The sequence below is a fragment of the Thermobia domestica genome, chromosome 5 (assembly GCF_964235325.1).
Source record: "Thermobia domestica chromosome 5, izTheDome1.hap1.1, whole genome shotgun sequence".
NCBI lineage: Eukaryota > Metazoa > Arthropoda > Insecta > Zygentoma > Lepismatidae > Thermobia > Thermobia domestica.
The window spans coordinates 239,001,748-239,027,689 of NC_137458.1; the positions used below are offsets into that span (position 1 = coordinate 239,001,748).

General features: G+C 35.8%; 1 protein-coding gene across 1 annotated transcript in view; it reads left to right on the plus strand.

Moving 5' to 3' along the window:
- Positions 1-225: 225 nt before the first annotated feature.
- LOC145686483 (pyridoxal kinase-like) overlaps positions 226-25,942 on the plus strand; it is a 95,549-nt gene continuing 69,832 nt past the window's right edge. Inside the window, 1 exon segment of the mRNA XM_081759835.1 lies at positions 226-827. Within this exon segment, the coding sequence (XP_081615961.1) occupies positions 702-827 (126 nt within the window). The 5' untranslated portion in view covers positions 226-701.

The following is a 25,942-nucleotide window of genomic DNA, read 5'->3' on the forward strand; positions in this document are numbered from 1 at the left end:
TATCATTTCACTGCCGAAGAAGTATAGTTTTATTAAGTGTGTGTACGAATTTAGCTACATCAAATTACGATGTGTTTTGGGGGGAGGATGAAGAGTCGGATCGGGTGGATTCTCGCGAACATACGTCCCTGCATTTCAATATTTTTACACAATAGTGTAGTTTTATTCCATATAATATAATATGAAACCTGGTACTATTGGATTGTTGATAGTCTTTTGTTAAAACAAAATCATTAACAAACGCGAGTTAACTTCGAACATCCTAGTGCAAGTGCAAGATTATTTATATTAATACCGCTATACAAGTACAAGGACTTGATTCCATATTAATTTTTTCATATAGGTGGCAAAATAAGTGCATGGCAATGAATGGTAGTAATTGTCGAGTTTTGTCTATACAAAGTCATGTTGTTTCTGGTTATTTAGGAAATAGAAGTGCTACGTTTTCTCTACAAGTATGTTCTTATCGATTAAAGATAACGTGTAAATCTTGCATGAGAATCTTTGATAAAAGTAAAGCAAAGAATGTTTTATTGCACTGGTACTAGCAGGCATTGTTTAACCAAACATTACATTGATGTTGATTGTTTCATAATCGTTAAGCGCTTCAGCATATTGTTTCGGTGATTGTGTTGGTAATAACAGTTCTAAATTGTATATTGTCTTTCTTATGGGAAATTTTATATTAACAACGTTGGGCTATGATGGAAATTTTTGAGGATAACTCATCTAATATTAAACAAAAGAAACTGAAAAGGATTTTATGTATAGCAAGTCATGTCGTGTCGGGTTACGTCGGGTGCAAAAGTGCTACATTTCCTCTTCAGGTAATGTTAATATATTACATGCCTGAGTACATGTATTATGTTACCGTAAATATGTTTAGAAGCAGTTAATAGTTTGTGGTAACTATGGTAGTTTTTAATGCCATCCATGGGTATTATTTAGTTTTTTTTCCCCAAACCATTTGGTAGTGATTACAGTTCGTTATTTGTACCTGTGATGAGTGTAAATACAGTGTAGACGTACGGCATAAACACTACTGTGCATAAAACATGTACCAGCCTATGTTAGATGACCTATAAAAGCACAAATGATATCTAACTGAGGCAGTGGAGGGGCGCAGCAGCGAGTGGGTGCATCCGGCAGGGCTCAGATTACTGTTCCCCCTTCCCATTGCGCAGTAATGAAGACAGCAAACAACGTGCCCTGCGAAGCTCTAACCCGCCTTCACTCGCTAATGCTTGCTCGGCAATACTGTGTAAATTTAAGGCTTAAGTTTAGAGTTACCACTCCAGTATGAAGGGGCAACATACAACATACTGTTGCAACATACAAGAAACCAGCTTTTTTTTTCAAAAAAAAAAAAAATGGTTTAATCCACGAAAATGAAAAATGTTCGTAAAAGTGTAACTATTCGTAAAATCTTGATGAGCACATATTTGTGGGTTATCACGTTTCACTCCTGTATATTATTCGTACTATATTCAGACCTAAATTCCCCATTCTTTACTCAAAGATATTATATTACAAAAGCTACTTTTTAATGTAACTTTATGGATGTTTCTTTTGTGATATTTTTATAGTTTGTTATTATTGTTATGCAGCAAAAGGAAAATTCTGAATTTTGTTTCGTTTTAATAATGTTTACTATTGATAAAATACATCGAAATGCCGTACTTTTTTGGGGAGGGGGTCATACAAAACAGATTGGAGGCAATTATTGTAATAACAAGAATCTTCGGTAAGTATTTATCTATAAATGGGTCAGAGCCAAAGTGGATTCAAATAATTCGTATCTTTATTCACTTTTCTTACTGATATGCAAAGTAAGTCGTTATGTTTCTTTAACTTGGGCTAATAAAAGTCGTAGTGAACTGACTTGGACAAAATTAGTTCTTCGTTATTCTGTAGTACTTTGAAATTCTCCATATGTAATTCTGCATAATGGTTCTCCTTGTGCAATTGTTTATCTTTTTGTCCTTCTGTCCTAATGACTCTTGACGATTATATTAAATAATGTAAAGATCAGTCAACGCATTTTTATCAGGAGTCTTTCGTGAGTGAGTCGGCAGACGTATCGCATTTGTGGCCAATTAGTCCCGGTTTCGAGTTCAAATGGAGAACAATTTCTCTTCGATGTTAGCCGAGAAGCGGTTTGGATTCCGCTTTAAACTTATGTGACCCCTTCCAGCATAACCCGGTTGTTGCATACTAACACCAAGGCGAAACAAGCTTATTTCTGCTCATATGTGATATAAATACATAGAGCAAATTATTTAAACCAAAAAAACCTGGTTTTTTGGTTTTTTCAATAAAAACCATGGCTTTTGCCAACCCTGCAAAAAACAGTGCTTAAAGTATTAAAAATTGTTACATTTCACTTAACTTAGTACTCCGTGGGCTTCACAAAAATTTAAAATTTTATCGTTTACACCTGTTCGCCATATTTTACAAGTACCATGCTGCTGAAACCTTCCGCGAATGCTTCCGCAGCCGGCAAATAGATATCTTTTCTCGTATTAAACATAACTCTCATGCCGAACTTACATTCCTAAACATCAAATAAAAACTTCAAATTATCATTTCTTACCTCATTTCTCCTGTAAATTTTCCTGGTTTTTGTAAAAAGCGCAGGGGTGACTCTAAACTTAATCCAAATTGAATGTATAAACTTTAGTACAGAAAGAAACCCACCCACCTACTAACCTACATGGGGGACCAGTAATCTAGAATCTTTCAGGTGTATCCGTATGGAGCAGGCGCGTGAGCGATGGTGAGTATTCACAGGAACGAGGTTTTCCGGAGCCGTCGATGGATTTGGTGGAGACACTAAGTGCCATCTCTTATGTATTTATTTATTTTTGAGAGAAAAGAGTAAGCTTCCATTTTTTCATCCATAACAGTGAATTTATCTCTTTTGTATGAAAATCACTAAACTTAGGGAGAAGTTGAGAAATTAGGTGAACTGAAGAAACGATAACTAACTCAGATGACGGTCTGAAATACAAAATATACGGGAAAATGAAGAGAATCAGACGAAATATCAGCACGAGACTGATACTCAATGGTAAGGGTTGGACTCTTGGATCTAGCCTAGAAGGGGTTGGGTGTTTGGAACGAAAGTTGCAGGACTGATAGCTCTTCTGCCCACGATTAAAACCGAAAAGAAGTAACATTTTCTGTTTACACAAGGTTCACGGGAGCGCACCCCTGAAAGAAATTATCCAAATGTATAATCCTTGCAAATTGTTTTTGTTCCCAGGACGTTAGATTGAATCTTGCAATTAAACGTTTTATGAACACTACAAGCTGAGAAACTTGTTTCTGAATATCCATTCATCCCGATATAAATGTGTTCCTTCGCCCAGAGACCTTACTGTTCAAAGTATCTGCACCAAATTTTAAACCGAAAGTTTTTAAAGCATTGGCCATTTTCTTTATACTCCCAAAATTAATGACAGTTTACTGAGAGAGATGAAAATAAATAATGCTGCTTTCTAGAGAACGGCTCTAGCGATTTGGTGTATACTTCATACATCAGTATTTAATTATCAAACTTAAAATGTGGTATAATTGAGAATAACCTTCAAGGGATGGTTTATTTTTTGGGATTTTTTTTTTTTTTCTATTTTCTCGAAAACTATTTAGGTAATCTTGTTCATATTTCAATATATATATTTCATCAATAACCTGACAGTATGGCATAATTATTTGTCCTGAAAAATTATGCGAGTGGTACTTTGTTCTTAAGCAGATCATTTTTGGGGCGATTTCCTCAAAATCGACTCAGGCTTTTTCTTCATACGTTATTTCATAAATATACATCTCACTAACTGTAATGTTGCATAAATTATTTCATACTGAAATATTCACATGAGGTAATTTACTCTTGGGGTGAATTTTCATCAGCGAAATTTTCAGAAAACGCCATATACTTTTGTTCGTATTTCACAAGAAAATGTTTCATTAATAACTACAGAATAACATGATTTGGTTTAAGATATTGGAGCGAGAAAGTCCAATATGTCTACCTGTTCCTCCTGCAGGCAATAGACAACCTGAATACGTCACTGCATTGTGATTGTTCATATCGAAATTCTGGCAAGCGGAAATTCCCAGAATTAAAGTAGGCATACCTGTGTTTGCAGTGATAATTAGAGTTGCGATTATGCACAGCATGTTTCAACTCTCCTCGCTGAGTTAATATTTCTGCAGTTTTTTGTTGAAACTAGTGTTTAGCGTGCATGAATATGGTTGGATAATATTCAGTAAAGTTCATGTTCGTTGTGCAAATTATGAAAAGCAACACAAGAAAGTCTTGTACGAATCAAATAGTCGGAAGTTTAAAGTATTTAACGAGGCTGATGTTAGTGAAGTAGCTCTATACAAGACCAATACTAAAGCAAGAATGGGCAGTTCTTTGTGTGCTCAGTTTCTTGACCGGTATTTTAGAGCAAAAAGCTATGAAGATTTAGTGTCTTCGAAATCGGCAGGAGAATCTGATAATTGTGGCGAAATGTTTCAAGACTCAATGCAGTCTGTTGAAGAACTCAATGCGTCATCTGAAAAAAAATGGAGTTTAATCTAACACTATTAAAGACTCCTTCAGCTCTTTAAAGAACATCAACTGGTAGCCTATGCTTGGAGAACAGATGGCATTTAGCTGAAGAATTTTCAAAGCACATCACGAAAAAAAAAAAAAAAAATCCAATATATACAAGGTCAGTATTCCCGAGCAAGAAACTTCAAGCTATGGAAGGAAAAAGTGAAACTTGGGCTAGATATGTCCATGATTTAAACTCTGCTCTTTAATAGAAACTGTCATACAATGGTCAAGTTCATCTTGTGACACTAATATACAACTCTACAACAAAATAAAAAATATAGAAACTGTTTCCGTCGGTTACGAAGCACATCATCGACAAACCCCGAATCATCGTACGTAAAAAATGTGTATACGAATGCCCAGATCCGTACAACGGCCACCCAGTAAATTCTTATGACCTCCAAATAGCTCTGAATTATTATCTCCATAATAATTTGGAATGCTCCAGACATACCCCCAGTAAATACGATGTCATTACTGTCACCGAAAATGGGCAAAATTTAGAAAATCGAAACTCTTACGCGTTCCATCGAAGAAATTTACGGACTGTTTGAACAGAATAATCTCAATATAAAAATAGGTCACTCGAAATTTTATAGTATTCGAGCGAAATGGGTCAGTCTGCAACCTGCGAGGGAAGTATGTGTGTACTGTGCTAATTTTAAGATAGCTGCAACAATTACAACATGTAGTCTGTATTTAATTTGTCATGAATGACCTATTTTCGTTAGTTCCGTGTTCAGGAGAAAATGACACCTGTCTTCTCCCGATGTGCAGTAAATGTCCTGGTGTAGAAGGAATAAGTTTTGAATTTTTAAATATTGATCCTAATGAAAAAGGAAGTGTTACGTACCTGTTATATGGGAAAACAGTTATCTAATTACAAAATCTGTGCCAGTCTCTGTTTACGTATCGTACGTTGCAGCCTTAACTGTCAGAATAGTAACTGATAACTACAGAGAGTTAATTGCTACCGAAAAGCGTCGTGTAAAATCTGAAGATACATATTCTATTTTGCTGCACGTAGACTTGGCTGAAAATTGGACTGTTATTCTCTAAAGTGAAATTAAGAGTTATCGGTGAAAAAAGTAAGCGAATCTCCATCTTCACGGCAGTAGTGTAATGTTATAAAACAACAGACAGTTTTGCTGTAATAAGGGATGACAAAACACACGATTCTGTTCATACGATCATAACCATAAACAAAATTCTCAAAAGACTCACAGAGAAATAGCAGGTGTCAACCATTTTACAAACAGTATCAGTGATGTCTGATGGCGCTGCATCTCAGTTCAATAATCGTTTTCAGATGTCCGATAAGCAGTAGATTTCAGTGAAACTGGTCATGGTAAGGGTCCCTACGACGGTATTGGAGGGGTTGTTAAGAACGCGGCATAACGTAAAGAAAACGGGCACACAACACTAAAATTGCAGAAAATTCGGTGTGTAGTGAAAGCAAGTACATCGGGCATTACTCTTCTTCTATTGCCAGGAACTCAAATAGACAATTTTCGAAGATATAAAATAAAATACAAAGAATGAGAAAGTGTACGACCAGTAATTGGTATTCAGCGATGTCACCTTTGGCTTGCGGAAAGCGATCGACTTTTTATGCACCATCAGCTTACTTCATGCTTCCTCCAGAATCAAACTTCTGCTTTTAAAGGTATAGATTAATGAGACTGCAAAGAGGAGTCTGCGTAAGGTACTATGTCAGATTTCTTTTGGGTTAGCGGCAGAATTGGAGGGGGGAGACCATTTTACAAATTTAGTGTCTTTTTGATTTAAAATATAAAAAAGGTTCTTACAAAAACATCGTTAATCTTTATTTAATGAGTGTAAGCCGCAATCACGATCCAATTATCGCCATGTTATTGATGGCCAGTGTTGCCAACTGAAACATCACTTAAAGAATTTTCGCTTACTTGAAAAGGCTGTACGGCCATTCCATCGTCACGGGCAGGACATTTACACTACATTTTTGATGCTTTAAATTTGTATATTTCTAAAAGTACAAGATAAATTCTTCTGATGTATGATATGTGATCATTACAGATTTAGGAGTATATGTAGCTGATGTTTTCAGTACTTTTTCTGTTTAGAGTAGAAAATATTAAATCCTAAACGTCTGTCACGGGCGGGGACTAAAAAGAGAAGTGACTTTCGACTTACCAAGTGAATGTTACAAAACTCTGTGAATTCTTGACTCAAAATATTTTTCTTTACACGGAAATGTATAAATGATGAAATTTTCCAACAAACTCCACATGAGAGAAATTTGTCAAATATGTAAAACCTGTCTTCAACGGACCCTTTATTAAACGGAAAACTGTCTTAAACGGAAATATTTCACGGTCCCATGAATTTTGGAGAACAAAACGTGTAAAACTCCCTTCATTAAGCGGAAACTGTGTTACGCGGACAACGGAAAGAAAAATAAACATTTAACGGAAAATTCTGAGTTCCGGACTACAGCGTTTAGAAGATGTTTAGACATTCTGCGAGACATACACATAACACTGTCTGCGATGAAATGTTCGTTCTTTTGTTAAATATTTCTGAACAATGTTGATCTTCCCCTAGCACTACTCATATTCACCCCCACAAATTGTCCTTAATCCCCGCAACTTAATGAAGAATCATACGGAATGTCGGAAAGAAGAAAACGAGATAGAGGAAGAAGAGGAATACGATACCGAGTTCCAAGAAGAGTGTAGAATAAATACATATCAAGATTCTCTCAGAAGTTTAAAGGAACTGCAAACATTTGCCTTACGAAAAAATGATTCTGCTTCACTTAGTATAATTTCTCAGGCTAAACTGTATGCGGAAAGTCAAGCCTCCAAGCAGCAATGTACACAGAAAACTCCTTGGCTATTAAAAAAATAAAGAAAACGTGTGCATAGCATATTTTGTATTCATTTTAATTTCTTTTGTGTATTTATTCGTAGAAGAAAGAAGTACTGTAATCGAACAATGTACGTACAGCAATATATTTTCTCAGTATGCTCCTTTATAAGCATGTATTTTTTTTTTTAAACAAGAAAGGAAAAGTCTACCTCCACTAAGCGGAAACCTGACTTTAACGGAAATTTTTGCAAGTCCCGCTCGATTCCGCTAAAGACAGGTTTCACTGTATTTAAATAAAAAAAAAAAAAACTTTACTGTGTCACGGGCAGGACAACCTTGTGAATCAACGCACAAAATCTCAATGATTTCAAAAATGGAATGAAATCGAAAATAAGTAAATTCCTGCTGTTCTGTTGTAGCATTGTACACAAATAATTCTATTTACTTTACTTGAGGCTCGCTTTTATCACGCAAAAGTAATAATATGTAGTACATTTATTTCTCACCATATACTCTTTAGGAAATGTTTGCTTGCCCATTTACACCCATCTTGTAGGGAAATTCGTACAAAAACATGTGTTTAACAGTATATAAAATTGGTGCTGGTATCCAGTGCCGTTCCGTGGAAAATTATCGCCCGGGGAGACAGTATACGACGGCGCCCGTAAAGATGAGTGAGGTCGACAGACCAGCCGCAAAGCGCCACCATGGTTGGCGCGAAACGTAAGAAAATTTTCAAAAATAAATCCTGCTTTTCCTTGATTTTGAGCACTTTTTAATACTTTTTTCTTGACATTTTATATATATCTTTTTTTTTTTCCTCCCGAATTTGGCGCCCCTTACTTCGACGCCCGGGGCGGTCGCTCCACCTCCAAGGCACGGCACTGCTGGTATCACAGAGATTATTTGATCGAAATGGACGTAAGACACATGTTCTTCAACAATCCTGAAAATTTTACCACAATCGCTGACGGGCTTTATACAAATTACCTTGACTTCTTTCTCTTCCACTGGGCTTTGTGCGATAGTTGCATGCCTGTATGTTATTTTTCTGTCCACTAGAGAAAAATTCAACCAACAAAAATGTTCCTTGTGTTATATCTTCAACAACTGACCTAACACAAGAATTGTTACCATCCAAACCTAAGTTGTTGCTAAGGATAGCTTCATAGCTTTCGGAATCATTATTTTCAGAATCTAAATAAATCATTTGTTAGGAAATTAAAAATTTTACACGGAAGAAGCTCTGATTTAAAAGTTCGACGAAGGACCAAATTTTCGCTGTCAAATTGCAGGAAAAAGGTCTTTTAATTGGAGACATTCAATTCACAGAGCATTTTCCCGTGTTTTATTCAAAATCTCTTATACTTCAATTGTTCTTTCTTTACTTCCATTTCTACTAATGATAGTAGTAAAACAGATATATTTGGAAATGAAGAGCTTAAAGCTGCTACGAAATCAGCAGCACATTCTACTATTACCTTCTTTTGTTTCACAAAGTTCCATAGTGGCCTTTTTGTACGTACCCCAAGCCCATCCACTGCTCCATTGAAATCAACAAAAAGGTGACGCTAATGATAATATTTATATATGACACTTGTTTTAGTTTAAAACAAGATACTGACAGTAATAGTTAATCCTCTATTTAAGTAAATAATGTTCATGCTTAGAAAACGTTATTTTAGTACACATGGAATCATTTTTTCTACCATGAATAACCAATATACACACATATTCCACCAGTGGCATACCCACTGTCACGGGCAGGACAAGTTTTTAAATTTTAGCATTAGTCCAAAATCTTGTAAATATGAAATTCACGTGCAAATTGATACTTCTACTACGTACGAACCACATCCTCAAATTTAGTAATTCAGTACAATAACTTTTTGCAGGTTTCTGTCACGGGCAGGACATTCAAGTTGACGTTTATATCTTTAATGATATTATAAACATTTTTTATCCTGTGAACATTTTTTCAACTGCAGCTTGTAGAAAAAAGAAGCATCTTGAACAGCTCGAAGTTAGTTCAGCCAAACATGCACAATATACCGTAAAATGTTGCCGATAAAATGAACAAAAGATTTCCTCCCAGCTGACATGTTACAAATTCGCAATTTAGACTTAAAATTTTACGTGAATTCTAAGTATAAATAAGTTTCTCTTTGTGATAAAGTAAATGTCGTTCTATTTACTTCATATATATGTAAAAATGAATTGGTTTTGAAATTTTTTTTTGAAATTTGGATTCAGGCTCACTTTCGCATGGAATGGCCCTGTAGGTAATTCATAAAGATTTGGTCCATAATGAGTTTTGGTGTGTTTATTATTCATGTAAAAGTGAACAACCCTTCAAAGTTTCAGATTTAAAAAAATAGTTTTTTTTTCTTTCTAGAAAATGTCACCCAGAAATGGCGGTTTTGAGAATTTGACAATTTCTCGATTTTTTTTTTCAAGAAAACACTTGAGCACGGTAGCAATACAAAATTTGTTACTGAAAGGGAGTAAACTAGATCTTTCAAACCATGAAAACAAAATTTTTAAATTAGAACTGGAAGTGCAAAAAATATTCACAAACATCGAGTTGTCGAATAAATAAATGAAATCTTTAAGTTTTACGTCCCACGGTTGTGCCGGTAGGCTAAAGGAGACGGTAATAATGAGAGATGAGTGAAATGGTGGGGTTAAACGGGAGAACCCGAGAAAATCCAAGAGCACGGTGTTTGTCTACCACAAAGTCCACACGGCGCGACCTGGGATCGAACCAGGGATTTGTCGAATAAATTAACAATCGTTTGTTAATTAATTTTAAAAGAGATGCGTATGGCGAAACCAAACTATGATAAACTATAGTTTTACCAATCTACTTGTACATACTAAAAAAAAAAAAAAAAAAAAAAAGTTATCAAACTGGTATAAAGGTGTAGACCTGCCTGAATCTCACACATCCAAATTGTAACCACCTTTGGAATGCACTCATCTTACACAAAGGGATCTGTTTTCTTATATTTCAAGTAATTGAATTTGAGGTCTTATTCTTTCATAACTGGTTGCGTAGTGCATATATATATATAAGACGTCATATATTTAAGTTGTTCTTTGAGAGCTATTTTGTTGAAACAAAACGAAAACCAAAACAGTTGGAATTTCGATTCAAAACGAAGAATTGAGCTAGATCGTACCAGCGCTCTTGTATCTGTTCTTGTTTATGTGAGAACATAGCACCAAAGTCTAGCTGAAGATACAGTTACTATCTGAAGCTACTGTGAAAGGTTATTTAGAGACGTTTCTGGCCATAATCTATTTGTAGGATGAAGTGGTAAGCTGAAGCAAACTATAATTGAATTAGGAGTAAGGAAAGAAAAGCGAACTTAAAATAGAATTGAACCATTAACCAGAAGGTTTGTAGACCAACGTATTAACCATTTATGCCACGGAGACTAACACGCTACTTTTATTTAGTTGTTCTGAATTATCAGTGATAAAAGATTGTAATTGTTTTTTTCGAGAAAATAACTCTTACAAGAATGGAATCCTGTTTGAAAATTTTAGTTTCGAACTACCGTAACTTTTCAATTATTGAAGAAATGCTGGTTAGATGCAATTTGTAGTCAGTTACGAGACGGTAAGTCACAGGTTTCACAACAACATACAAGAACATATATGCTTTAATTTACTATGTCCAAAGCTGCGTCTTGTTCCATATGTATATTTTTTTACATTCGTTGGTGACTTTTCCGTCACGAAAACACAGGGTATTTACATTTTTTTTTCGTAGATGAAATTCAAACCCAGGTATAATAAACGTATGCGTGTAAGTCTAACACGCTCCCTGTTACACCAGCTGTGCTTGATTTCTGCCTTGAAGATAATACGCCCTCTAAATGCTGAGTGTAATATGCAAGCTTTTAAGTTTTGTCTTCTTCTCACATCATTCCTCGTGTTCTGTACATGCCAATTATATTTTTGATACATATAATAGTTTATGTGTGTTGTTGTCGTTCGTAAAAGGGAGTGAAAACACATTTCTCTGTAGAGAGACCTGAGAAAATTTGAATGTTACAAGCGCACTTCTGGAACTTACATTAGTTTCTAGAAGCGTCCACATTTATGATGTCCTGAAGTGAAGGTTTCAATGCATATGAGTCACATGACACAGGACTTGTGGAGTTCGAATAGAGCAGAACCAAGAATAATTGATCCAGATATGCCAATAGTTGGCTATTAGTAAAATACATAAATTACATACAAGCGAGTGTCAGTTTGTCCTATCGGATTACGCAGTAACTACTGAAACAATTAAAATGATACTTGACGTGATTATCAACCCAAGACATCCCGAGGATTATTATATTAAATTGATTAAAATGCGTATTTTAAGGGGAAGAGGGACTTATGATTGATGCAAATAATTGAGTGATGACATATAAATAAATAATCGAGAACGACTTGATATTATTGTTCAATCTATGGTTTTAGAATTGCTGAGATAAATAGTGACACTCTCGATGCCACTCCTTAGACTACCAATTTTTTGTCAATGTGAGGATATATTCATATATACCTTTGTGACATACGTGTTAGATGTATTCACTTTATAAGTCATGACCTCCTTGGTGGCTAAGCGGTTAGCGTACGCGCCTTTGGCATGAGAGACCCGGGTTCGATTCCTAGCGAAAGCTTGTGTGATTCGGATTCCACGTTAATCAGTACGTCCCGTCCCATATAGCCTCGCTGCTGAAAGGGACGTTAAAATCAACTCAACCAAGTAAATCATGATTGGTGATGTTCGTATGATGTAGTGGAGAAAAGTCGGTGCGGACATATATTACTGATGTTTTGGAATATATATATATATATATATATATATAGTGAAATATGGCGGCGTAGTGAAAGTTTGATATCATCGTCTCCAGTAAAATCATATAATTTATATTCATATATTCGCATATAATGTAGCGTGAATACAATTAGTCAGTGTTTTAATCAAGAAGAAACACACAGAACATATAATCTTTGTAATTATAATCAGTTTAATAGAATTACTGTGCAAAATGGCTAACAACACTCGTTATAACAGCAGAAACAATGGACTGAAGTCACCGGCTGCAGCTTCAAGTAGGTCAGAAATTATGAAGGATATATGTGATGAAGTGAAGCGTACTGTGCAGACACCTGAAGTCATGAAGCTAATCGTTGATTCAATAATTGAATCTGTAACGCGTGTTGTGATAGAACGTTTGGAAGAAACGCTAAATTTCAATATTGAAGTAATTGAGGACTTACGGAAAGAGTTGGTACAAAGAGACAAGAAAATAAGTGATCTGCAGGAAAATATAGATGAGTTAGAACAATATCAGCGTAGAAACAGCTTAAGGATCTTCGGTGTACCTGAGAAGATAAATGAAAACACAGACAACCTTGCACTGGAAATCTTTGAAAAGAAACTGGGCGTAAATTTAAGTACAAGGGACATTTGCCGTTCTCATAGAGTAGGACAGAAGAAGCCTGGTAGTACACGGCCAATTATTGTTAAATTTGTTAGTTATCGCTCACGGGCTGAAGTGTTTAATCAGAAACGGAAGCTAAAGAACTCTGGAATTGTAATAAGAGAAGATTTATGTAGTTCACGATTGCAGCTACTGCAAAAGGCACTTAAGAAGTTTGACCCCAAGGATGTGTATACAAGGGACGGAAAAATTGTTGTCATCATCAATGGCAAAAAGAACTACGTTACGAACGCTTCTCAATTACAGGAGCTGTAACGTTTGCACTCTACAGTGTGTGAATGATGACCTTGTGTGTAGTGCAAAAGTGTGTAACTTGCAGGTAGTGCAAAAGTGTATTTATGTTACAGTTATCTGTTCTGTTCTATGTTATAAATATATTTTATACTTTAAAGGACAACTATGGTAAGTCGAAATCAATTTTGCTCTTTTGTTATCTGTGTACCGTGAGTTGACAAATTTATAATATATTAGTGGATATAGAAGTTGAACTTGTACAAGGGTACTTGTACCAATGTTGTAAGTTAGTTACTCATCACGTTACAAATCTCAACTGGACACGATGAAGTTAACAACTTAACAACACGATGAAAATGCTAAATTTTAAGCACTGTTTTATTAAGTGTGCGTTAAGTGACAAATACAAAAACGCCTATGTTAGAACTGCATTTATAAGGCAATTTTTTCCCATACTGTTATTTCTTCTTTACTGTAAGTTTAGTCATCTATGTTCTATGGTATTTTATTTTATGTTTATCGGTAGAAAAGGCAATCATCATGTCATGTGTGTCAGTGTAGCGTTTCAGTTTCGTCAGGGCTCAATTACTGCTTTAATGGTGTTTTTTACATACATTTTAATTATAATCTTTGTATTTGAACATGGGTAGTACAAACATAAACAATGTGGGGTTTCAGATCCTTACTCAATCTGCTGCTTCGTCAAATTTTAAGATTATGCATGCAAATGTCCGTTCTCTTTTTCCTAAAATTGACGAAGTACGGCTACTCGCTGTCTCCACAAAATGTTCCATTTTAATTATATCGGAAACATGGTTGGACGATTCTATAAGTACAAGGCAAATTGAGATACCAGGATATTCAGTCATTCGCAGTGACAAAGGGAGGGGTGGAGGCATGCTGATTTACTACTTAAAACATATTAAAGTGAAAGTTGTTGACTTTCAATCTAACGATGTTTATCAAGATATAGAAATTTTAAATCTTGTTGTTAATGTGAACCACTTGTCAATTGGTATTACTGCTGTATATAGATCTCCCAGCATACCATATAGGGAATTGTCAGCGATCGAAGATGCCGTATTGGAACTATATCCACAAGTCGACCAAATATTCGTTGTTGGTGATTTCAATTGCGATCAACTCTGTCCAGATAAACAAGAAACTATTTACTTGAAATCTATTATTAACATATTAGGTTTCACACAGTTAATAAATGAACCCACGAGAGTCACTGAAACTACCGAATCTTTGCTAGATTTAATTATTACTGACAATCCGGAACAGGTACACTCGTTTGGAGTTAGTCCACCCATTGGAACATCAGACCACAGCGTAATTCACGTCACTCTCAAGCTTCATACAATATCCAAAACTCCCAGTAGAGTAATTCAGTGTCGTACTTACGCTTCATTTAATACCGAATCGTTTTACCATGATGCACAAAATTACAACTGGGATGATATTATTCAAATGGAAACAATAGATAATAAAGTTGAATTTTTACAAAACTCTATACTTGACATTTTTGATAACCATGCACCGCTCAAAACGAAAAGGCTATCTAAGAACACTCTTCCCTTTATTTCAAGTAACACAAAACTTTTAATGAAGTTGCGTGACCGTGCTTACAGAAAATATAAAAGAACGAAGAATCAGTTGCATTGGGAGGATTACAGACGTTTGCGTAACTTCACAACTACTGTTGTGCGACAAGAAAAGACTGCGTATTTTTCTGATCGCATGAGATCTACTAATGATGTACGTAACATTTGGAAAACTTTGCGTGATCTTGGTGTAGGTAAAAGCGATTCATGCTTGATTCTTCCAGATGATATAAATGACATTGAAGCTATAAATTCACATTTCACAAGTGTCTATAAAATGTCTGAGACAAGCACTGAAGTACTTGATCAACAAACGCAGTGGCTTTCATCGCATAAACTAAATAGCAATATTGAAACGTTTAAGTTTCACACTGTAAACGAAACAGAAGTTAAAACTGCAATACACAGTATTAAATCCAACACGTGTGCATTTGATGGAATAACAGGAAAAATGCTTCGACTGTCTGTTCCGTTTATTTTAACTCCACTTACTCACATAGTAAATTATTCATTAACTCAAGGTTGTTTTCCAGAACTGTGGAAGCGAGCGAAGGTGGTTTCACTGCCCAAGAAGACAGTTGTACAGTCGCTTGATGAGCTTCGTCCCATCAGTATACTTCCAATTATCTCCAAAGTACTAGAAAAGGTAGCATTTCAGCAATTAACATCTTTTATCAATAAAAATGAAGTATTGCCTGTTACTCAATCCGGCTTCCGTAAAGAACATAGCACAACCACAGCCCTTTTAGAAATTACAGATTCAATTTTGAATTCAATAGAAAATTCAATGGTAACAGTTTTGGTCTTGTTGGATCTTTCGAAGGCTTTTGATCTAGTAAATCATGAACTCCTACTGGCCAAAATGAAATATTACAACTTCTCGGAATCAGTTATTAAATGGTTCCACAGCTATCTCTCTTGTAGACAGCAACAAGTAATACTAAGAGGAGAAAAGACTCAGGTATCTACCCCATCCCTGATAAAGGCAGGAGTTCCGCAAGGTTCAATATTAGGTCCCCTATTATTTTCACTCTTTTCAGCAGATCTTTCTACAGTCATAAAACATTCATCAGTTCACTTCTATGCGGATGATACCCAGATCTTCATCAGTAGCACACCTGAAAATATTATGGACACAATAGAGTTACTTAATACGGATCTTTCAGCTGTTAGCAACTGGTGTCTTAAGAATGGTCTTTTACTTAATCCATTAAAATGTGTTTTCACTGTATTAGGAACATCACATCAGTTGAACAAAATCAACCCTGATGACCTAAAAGTAACTGTAGTGAATTCCAGTATTCCATTTTCTCCCTTTGTTAAAGATCTAGGCTTAATAATAGACCAAGGGCTTAGCTGGAATAAACACATTTCTGAACAGTGTATTAAAGCTAAGCGCATCTTACGACAGCTTTATAAACTGAAAGGCTATTTATCGCAAGAAACAAGACTATATCTTGTTAACACTCTGATTTTGCCTCTGTTCGATTACTGCGATTCAATATATGGTAGTTCTCTCTCCACTCAAAATACTAGAGCAATTCAGAAAATACAGAATTACTCTATACGCTTCTCTCTCAATTACAGGAAGTCTCAGCATATTCTGCCGGTACTTAATGAAAACAATATCCTAACCATGTCCCGAAGACGATATCTCCGATACTGTTGTTTACTATACAAAATAAATTCACATAAAGCACCACCTTACTTGCATCATAAATTAACATGTAGATCAGAAATTCACCGTTACAATACCCGAGGAAGCAATAAGCTGAATATGCCACGGCATTCTTTAAAAATAACGGAGAAGGCATTTTCAATCTCGGCAGTAAGAATCTGGAACTCCCTACCAAAGTCAATCACTGACAAACCGTATAATCTATTTAAATCATCACTCCAAACATTATTATTTAGAGATCAGAGACAAAGCATTGGCACACATGACAGGTTTACTACAGTTTGAAATTGGACTAGCAGTATGAGTATAGTTTTTTTTTTTATTTACATTTACTGAGTGTTTTATTTATCATTAGTATTATTGAATGTATCATGTTATGTTGTTATTTGTATCTTGTATCTTATTTGTGTCTTTATTTTTTTTCTTTCTTTTCTTTGTAATGATGACAAGGGTTAGGTGGCAGAGCAGCCTCCGGCTGAACCTCGCCCGCTGAAATAAAGAGAAATTCAATTCAATTCAATATATATATACAGGGTGCGGCAGCGTTCATAGCGTAATTTAACTTGCGTAGTACAATGACGTACTGCATGAATGCGCGCCAGCTCGTGCCGCATTCGTAATCGTCTCTACATTTCCTTCACGGTTTGGTTAAAATAACCCTTAATCTCGTTTCCCTGGATAAGTATATACCTCAGCCTGTTAAAAATTTTCTAGACATTTGGAAGCGATGTAATGTAATGCTTATAAATTAACCCTCCTCCACACATTAAGATCTCACTTTTCCAAAATTTAAGTAATCTGAAATCCACTCTATTTAAGTAGTACATGAAAGTTTAATGCAATGGGTTACAACCCCCCATCAACCCCCCTTAGATACGCCCCTGATATACTGTTACTAAAGAGGAATTCCAACCAAAAAGCAAGGAAGAAATGCATATATATATATATTATGTACAGTAATTATTTTCTTTTCAGAAATTTCTTTACTCACTCTATAATGTTGAGATAGATACTGATGCACGAAAAACTTGAAAAGATTGAAAAACATGTGCCTATGTTTTCTGAAATCCTTGAACCTGAGTTTCCTGAGAACCTGAGAATCCTGAAATCTAAGTTTCTTGAACATGAGTGCATATCACTATTTCTGAATAATACAAATACATAATGATGTAGCGACAAAGAAAACTATTGCCCTTTTGCTGGTGGTAAAGCCCCGGAGAATTGAATTTTGCAAGAGGCTACTTTTCCTCCTTCAGAATTCCTAATTATGAATATTGATCTTTCCATTTCCTTTCAACTAGTTAACAAACTAGGTATAATCAAAATATATTATACTTATTAAGAGAAAAAAAGAAATACAATTTTTTCCTTTGCCGAGGAATAAATGAGTGTGTGCACTAGAACAGTCCTGAGTGGGTCGTATCCGTGTATTGTTTCAATCAAGAAGTAGTAGTTGAAATAAGCTTAATTATTTCGAAAAATGATACTAAATTCCTTTGTTGTTGTTGACCTGTGCCTTTTGGTTTATCTAGGTTGGACGCTAGTGACATACGAGCACGAAGCGCAAGTATGAACCTTATTCAAGTTACAAGAAAGAATGTTAGTTAAAATTAATAAATCTAAATTGAAATATAATATAAATAATACTTAACGTACGTAAAAATTATGCATATTATTCATTATTTCAATGTTCAGATATGCTGCGTGGTTAATTTAATACTGAATTGCAGAATTGAATTAGTCATTGTTAAAAGGGATTATGTGTCATTTTGGGCCAAGTTGAATTATGAATAGATTCGTATGTACTGTATATATTAGTAAACCTGTATGTCTGTGGGAAACTATGTTGTTATTTCACTCATAACCCCGCCTTTAAACACTGAAACAACTATGCTTAGTTTACCATATTTTTAAAAACAACACAATTTTATCTGACACTCTGCAACCCTGTCTATCGAAGATATTTCAGAATAGCCTGCAGCGAAATATCACCCATTCCCTTTCTGATATTTACTAAGAATGCAGCAGGTGTCCCTTCTGTTTCGGTTGATGATCATCAGATTAAGAAAAAGATAACCACTGTAGGAAATGACCCTGGTTTAGAGACTTGAGGAAATAGACACTTGGGCAAATGACGCTATTTCGTTCTTCCCTCAAAGTAAGCGACCATGTTTCGCAACCATACAGAACAACAGGCATGATTATCGTTTTGTATATTTTAAGCTTCAAATTTCTCGACAGAATTCGCGACGACAAGACTTTGAACCGAATAGTAACACGAATTCTACACCCTTTGAAAATGTTCAGTAGACTTATTTTTTATTGTTCTTTACAGTGTGTATAAAAAACAAAAGTATGCCTATCAGAACAAAATTAAAAATAATATTTAAAAATAATTTCTGGTATTAGATTCTAACTATATTTATCTCTTCCGCCTATCTTCGCGATCCCCTAGGGGCCGCGACTCCCAGGTTGAGAAACCCTGCCCTAGGCATACATGAGTTATGTTGGAACATACATACATACACTTTTATGTGTATAAATGCAGATAAGAGAGAGTTGAGAGAGAGCGATTAAGGAATTACCGCTCTCAATCTCTTCACTTTACTTTTGCGATTCGCGAATTTCTTACGTGACAGTTTGGGGCTAGCTAGTTTTTTGTCTTGGACCACGATCCGATTTTCGATATGCTCTACCTAAATGCTGTAATGCGAATATTGAGAAGTTATCTGCGATGAAAGTAGCTGCAAATAAATACATTACATAACTTATTTATTGCTATTACACGATTTTTTAAATTTGTATTCAATATTCACACACAACACACCGACGTTCTGTCAATACCTCAGATGTTATATTTTAAAGATAAGAATTACTTATGTCGTGAAATGATATGAATATATATATATTCAACTGATATATACAACTGATGATATGAATATATATATTCAACTGATATATACAACTGATGAATTGTAATGTAACTATTTTACATAATTTTCATGCATTGAGGAAAGTAGAATATCATAAAAGAATTTCACCTGAACGGGTATCGAACTCACGATTTAAACGCTCGGTGGTGTACCACTGAGCTAACATGACCGCTTTTCGGAAGCTGCTTCTGAAATATAACTGAGCTCATACGTAAATGCTCTTTTCCGTATGGAAATCATAATGACGAAACGAGAGTGTGAATACATAGTTTCGAAATATTGTATCACTAAGTATTTCAATGTTACTTTTTTCTACACTTAATACCATTTTAACATGTCTTATTATATTTAACAGAAGGAAAAACATATCTGTACATCGTTTCCCGATTACTAAGGTTGGCTTTGGAGGTTCGAACCAGCAGCTTTAGTTTACTGTTTTCCGAAGATACCCGAAGTTGGACTTCGAAAGAGTTTGTCTCAAAACAGCTATCATCATATCGCTCAATCTGTTTGGTATATGGTATATGTTTTTATACGTGTACAGTCAGTATAACAATTCATTCTTTAAACAGCTTTTCGTATGTATTAATATTCCTTTATAAAAACTGTTTTTGATATTATTACGGCACACCATTTTCAGATTTCTTTCGCGAGTCGTTGACCAAGTCGTTCCTCACCAGCGTTGCCAGACTCACAGCAAGGAATTATTCCAAAACCTGATCGAACTTATGCTAGATTCGGTCAAATTATCCTAGATCCTCATAATTACTAATTCAGGAGTTTAAAAAAACGAAGTTGAGATACGATAACGTAACTTAAAATACACAGAGAGCAAGAATGCAATACTTCACGCACCAAAATTTTAACTCAGCTAAATTAATGCAGTCGTTGCCAGACTCAATGGCGTATATATCGTATAAATGAATGCAAAGTTTTTGTTTACATATTTTGAAAGAAAATTACTTCGCAGCATAAGGGGAGTTGGGAATCGTCTGCTGGGGGGGGCGGCAGATTTTTGGTCGGTCTCGGAGCTGTCATTTCAGGAATAAATATGATCATGAAGTCAGAAATAAAGATGGTGAAGTTGTCAAAAAGTTGGGGGGAGAATGTCCCCCATAGCTCCGCCCATGCCTCGGAGTTAAAGGATTAGAAAACCCTGGGTGGAGCCACAAAAAATCCCAAAGACGTTTCGAACTTACTTCGGAAAATAAGACTGCCTGTATGGTTTACCGACTGTATGAATCAATGGAAGAGGATACATTTCTGCCGTTCTTTTTCTTCCCACGACCAACTTCTTTCTCATCTCCAGGTTTTACGGCTTTCTGATAAACTTGCTGAAATTGTGCTAGATTTGGGCAGGATGCTAAAAGCAAGATGCTAGATGCTAGAGACATGCAAATTATGCTAGATCTAGCATCATTATGCTAGATCTGGCAACGCTGTTCCCCACAATAGGCGTGTCGTGCAAGTAACCAATCACACGTCAGGTACTAGATTTTACCTACCTATTGCTTCCTTCTCACAGCTCAGAACATTGGTAATTATGGATAGACGTACAGCAGTAATTACTTTATGGGAGTTGGAAGGTTATTCTGCAACTGCAGCTAGCTGGCGAGTAGGTGTCCAGGCCTCTACAGGAAGGCGATGGATTCGGAAATATGGTGCTACAGGTTAGACTGATAATTTACGATCTCCTGGTCATCCGCATGTGTCAACCGAAGCCCAAGATGCGAGATTAGTAAACGAAGCCCGGTTAGACCCACCAAGGACGTCTAGACAGCTAAGGGAAGTTTCTCTCTTTCCTGGTAGAAAGCATACAGCTCTGCGAAGGCTTCGTCATGCTGGGTTACGTGGCCGTGTTGCTGCCGTGAAGGAAAAACTCTCAGACGACCACAAAATTTACCGTCTCGCGTTTGCACAGGCGAATGTGGGTCTCAATTGGGAAAACGTAGTTTTCTCAGATGAATCCATATTCACAACATCAAAGGAGGGACGCCGTTTTGTGTATCGTCCGAGAGGCACCCGATATGACCATGGATATGTGGCTGCTTGCAATCGCAGTGGCCATGTATCTATTTTATGTTGGGGTTGGATTTCCAGTCGCGGAGCAGGACAGCTTCATAGAATTGAAGGACATCTGGACAATGCTCAGTACTTAGACATTATCAGTAATATCATGGTGCTATCTGTACGAGTATTTCAGCCTGATGGTGTAATTCAGTTCCAGCAATACCAGTCGCCAATACATACTTCCCGTGTGATTCAGGAATGGTTCGCAGGGCACCCTGAGATTGATTTAATCGACTGGCCGCTCGTGGAGCAGACCTCAATCTCATGGAAAATATGTGGGCAGAAGTGAAGCGTACTCTAAGGGAAAGTTGCCCTGAGGCAGATCCACCAAGAACTCAGGATGACCTGTGGCATCTTGTTTCCGAAGCATGGCTGGAGGTAGGGGAAGGAGATAGATTTGTCACCCATGTAATAGATTCAATGCCCAGAAGAATGGAGCGTGTAATAAATTCAGAAGGGTCTTGGACACAATATTAATGTCCCCGCCTTAACTCCCGAAAACAGCCCTTTTCAGGGCTGCCTAAACGCTTCTGAAAATATTTCTAGAAGTAAACCACTCCTTGTATCCGATTTCTGTGCAATCCTACTAACAAAAGAATGATAATTAGCTGTAGGCTTTGAACTCAAGACCTCTTTATTGGCAAGTCCGTACTCTACCAGTGAGCTAACATGAACACGCAAACCCAACCTGAAGAAACACGACTTTCAATTTCTGGTATTCGATGACAATGATGCTCATATACTTGGCAAATGTTGTATTCAACTTGGGATATTTCGCAACACACACACACACACACACACACATAAACAAAGCGAAAGAGAGAGAGAGAGAGAGAGAGAGAGAGAGATGAATATACAAAAGCATATTCAACGTATTCGAATGAGACTCTAAGTAACGACATTCCGTTCTAAAGAGAGTTTGTGTTTCTTCCCGTGACGTTAAGGGGATCGGGAAAAGTTATGTGTCTTGAAGCAGGATACGACTTTGGATACTCTGTTTATACACTTTCTATATGCGTAGGAATATATTGTATTTCACGAATGTAAATGACATGCTGTAATGAGAATAATGAGAAGTTACATCTGTATGACAAATAGATGCAAATAAATACACTACATAACTTATTTATTGCTATTGAACGAGTTTCTTAAGTTGTATTTACATCCCCATATATAATACCGACCTACTGTGAAAATTATCTCAGATGTTATATTTTAAACATAATAATTACTATGTTCTGCAATGATTATGTTATATATACACAACTTATGTATTCTAATGTAATTATTTTATATAATTTTTCATGCATTGCGGAAAATATAATTTAAAAAAAAGGACTAACCTAGACGGGATTCGAACTCTCAACCTTAAGATTTGAAATCCGACAGCTTACCAACGAGCTAACACAAGGACTTCTAGAACTATGCTTCTAGCGATGTATAACGGATCTCAAGATAATTATGACATTCATATCCATTACAAACGCTGTTTCTGTTCTACTTTGACTTTTATTTTAGTACTCAGGCGATAATTATGTTCTATTTCTTAACTTTGAGCATTCTTTTACATATGGAAAGATTCTTTAACGTATTTAAATGTTCCATTACGTATGGAGAGCTAAATGACAAACAAGCATGTGCTGACATTAAAAAAAAAAGGTTTCGAAATATTGTATCATTAAGTATTTCAATCAATGTTGCTTTTTTAAACACTTGGTAACAAGTCTTATTATATTTAAAAGAAGAAAAACAAATCTGCAAACTTTTTCCCGATTGCAAAGGCTGGCTTGGAGGTTCGAACCTGGCTTACTTTTTCCCGAAGATACCCGAAGCTGGACTTAAAAAATTATTGCCTCAAAACACCAATAAAGAATGCGCTCAACCTTTTTGAGACAAGGTGTACAACAGAAATTGAACTGCTAGCTGTGCGTTTTGAACTTCAAAAGTTCGCCCCATATATTATTGATCCTCATGTTTTAGTACTAACTGATTGATAATTTATTACGGCGTCTTAAAAGAGTTCAACCTTATAATAGTCGCCTACTGAGATGGTTATTCGAACTGCAATCCTTTGATTTGAAATGCAGTATATGAAAGGGATTCATAATGTCCCTGTAGATACGTTATCGAGATTATTTCCAAGTTCTGAATTTCAAATCCTTTCCATAATTTCATTTAAAGTTCTTCAGGATGAAATGAAACATCGCTTCAAGAACTTAAAGAACAACAAAATTATGAAGAGTGCGAAAATCATAAACACTTGACACAATGTCCAAAAATTTGTGACTGTTCACATAATGGAATTCATTATATCAAATATCAAATGATTTAATTAGTGACTAAATATAAAAATAGAAAAAATATGTATACCGCCGAAACAAACACCTCGCATATTAAAAACATACAATGACGATTTTGGGCATTTTGGATATCGGAAGGTATATTGGTTAATCAGTAAATTATTTTATTGGAAATATCTACGTACTCAAATCAAGAACGACTGTGGGGAGTGTATGAAAATCATGCACAATTATCAGGCCGTATACGAACCCATCTTGTCAGTAAAACCTGAGAGACCTCACTCTTTTACTTCTACAGATCTCGCAATTGGGCATTTACTGCGAGCATCAACTGGTAATATTTCTACTTTTGATTCTGGCTGAGGTCATTTGAGGGGCCGATGACTCTGTATTACAAACACTCCCTAAAACACGGTATACGTTGCGATTATTTTCACCGATTGAACCATAAACGCAATCTGATTTTTTCGGTGCTAAATTTTCTCATAATCACTACACAGAACGCAATGATTACATTATATGTATTTTCAATTGTAAGAAATACAGATATTGAATAAATCTTAATTTACAATTTTATTTCAAATGTGAAAAATTATCAGGATGAAAGTGATATAAACAATTATTATTATTATTATCGTCTCTTTTTAAGGTACAGTTCGCAGCATAGAAAATGTTACAAAAAGTAAGTCCAATTTCTAACAAACTCTTGGGCCGTGTGCTTATGCATTCAGTAACACATGTCTCGATCGACTTCTTCTCCTGGTATTCAATCCAACTCCTCTCCTTGTCTAAAAGTCTTTGTGAGGTAATGTACTCTTTCCATTCAGACAAAAAACAGAAACCATGTTTACAAGCTTTATGCATCTAAAACCATATCTTTCATTGTTCTGTAATGCCCTTGTAGAGCCTGAATAAAAAGTGTCACAAAATGTTTCCATATCTTCAAAAACGCCTTTATTTGCATTCCTTCCCTTCTTCAAGGACTGCAGCATATTGCATCAAGTTGGGAAGATGCTCCTTGAACTCTGAAATTTTCAACACGGCAATATGTTGCCAGTCAGTAATGCGTTCGCAGAGCTCTAAAAACTACTGAGAGAAATGAGTGTTATTCAATGATTAATTTGTTTCCCAGTAATTGCACACAAATGTTTCAGAGGCTTCTTTTGAGCAGGAGAGGATGATGTAATTTCTCCTCCCTTGACTGTGATAAACATTATTTGATCAAAGTATAGTAAAACACTGATATAAAAGCTGAGACACATCTGTTGGTGGAGACTCCCTCTCCGAACAAATTCTAAAGTGATCCTACTTTTAGCAACAAACGTATAGCGGCACGATAGCGCATTACTAGAGCATTTACATTTGGTTTCAAGTCTGTTTGATCCCAACCTATGTGCGTTCATATTGGACGACACTGAGAGTTTCAAATATGGAGATAGAGAGGGATGATTTAAATATGAGAGTTTTGAATTGGAGAAAAATTATCGGACAGCATCCATATTGTGACGAAATTTGTAATTTCCTGAAATGGAAGAAGAAATTTCCGAACTGCGAGGTTCACATGAGGCACTTTTCGAATTAAGGTGAACTCCTTTTAGAGCATTGGATGATTGCGAAGGGAGAGAATGATCTTAAGGTCTGAGAAATTAAGACCAAAAGATCTTCAGTCAGCTTCCGAGACGGATTTCGAACCACGAACCTCTTAGTTATCGACTTTAGCCATTCAGCCACGGAGAACTCAACGCAATTATTCATATACTTTTCCTTTAGCTACGTCGAGAAACTAATAGAACGGAATATTCCAAAAGCTGTCTCGGTGCGTACTCCGTTGATATTGAAAGTAGCCCTCTTGTAGCTTTGTTACAGGGTGATTAACAAATTCCCCTTGTTCAGAAATACTTTAAGGCAATAAACTGTAGAAGGCAGTAAACTATTGTAGAGAGAATGTAAAAAGAAATATTGAACTTATTATAGTGACAAATTTTAAATATGTTCTGTTATTTGTATATTCACAGATGAATTTCCTCGGTGAATCAACAATCAACGAGTTTAACGAAATCTATTTGACCGGTATTCTTCATGGATTTCACAGAAAAGAACGTGTGTTGGAGATATGGTGGCGTATCATGAACAAGCAACGCCAGGGACTAC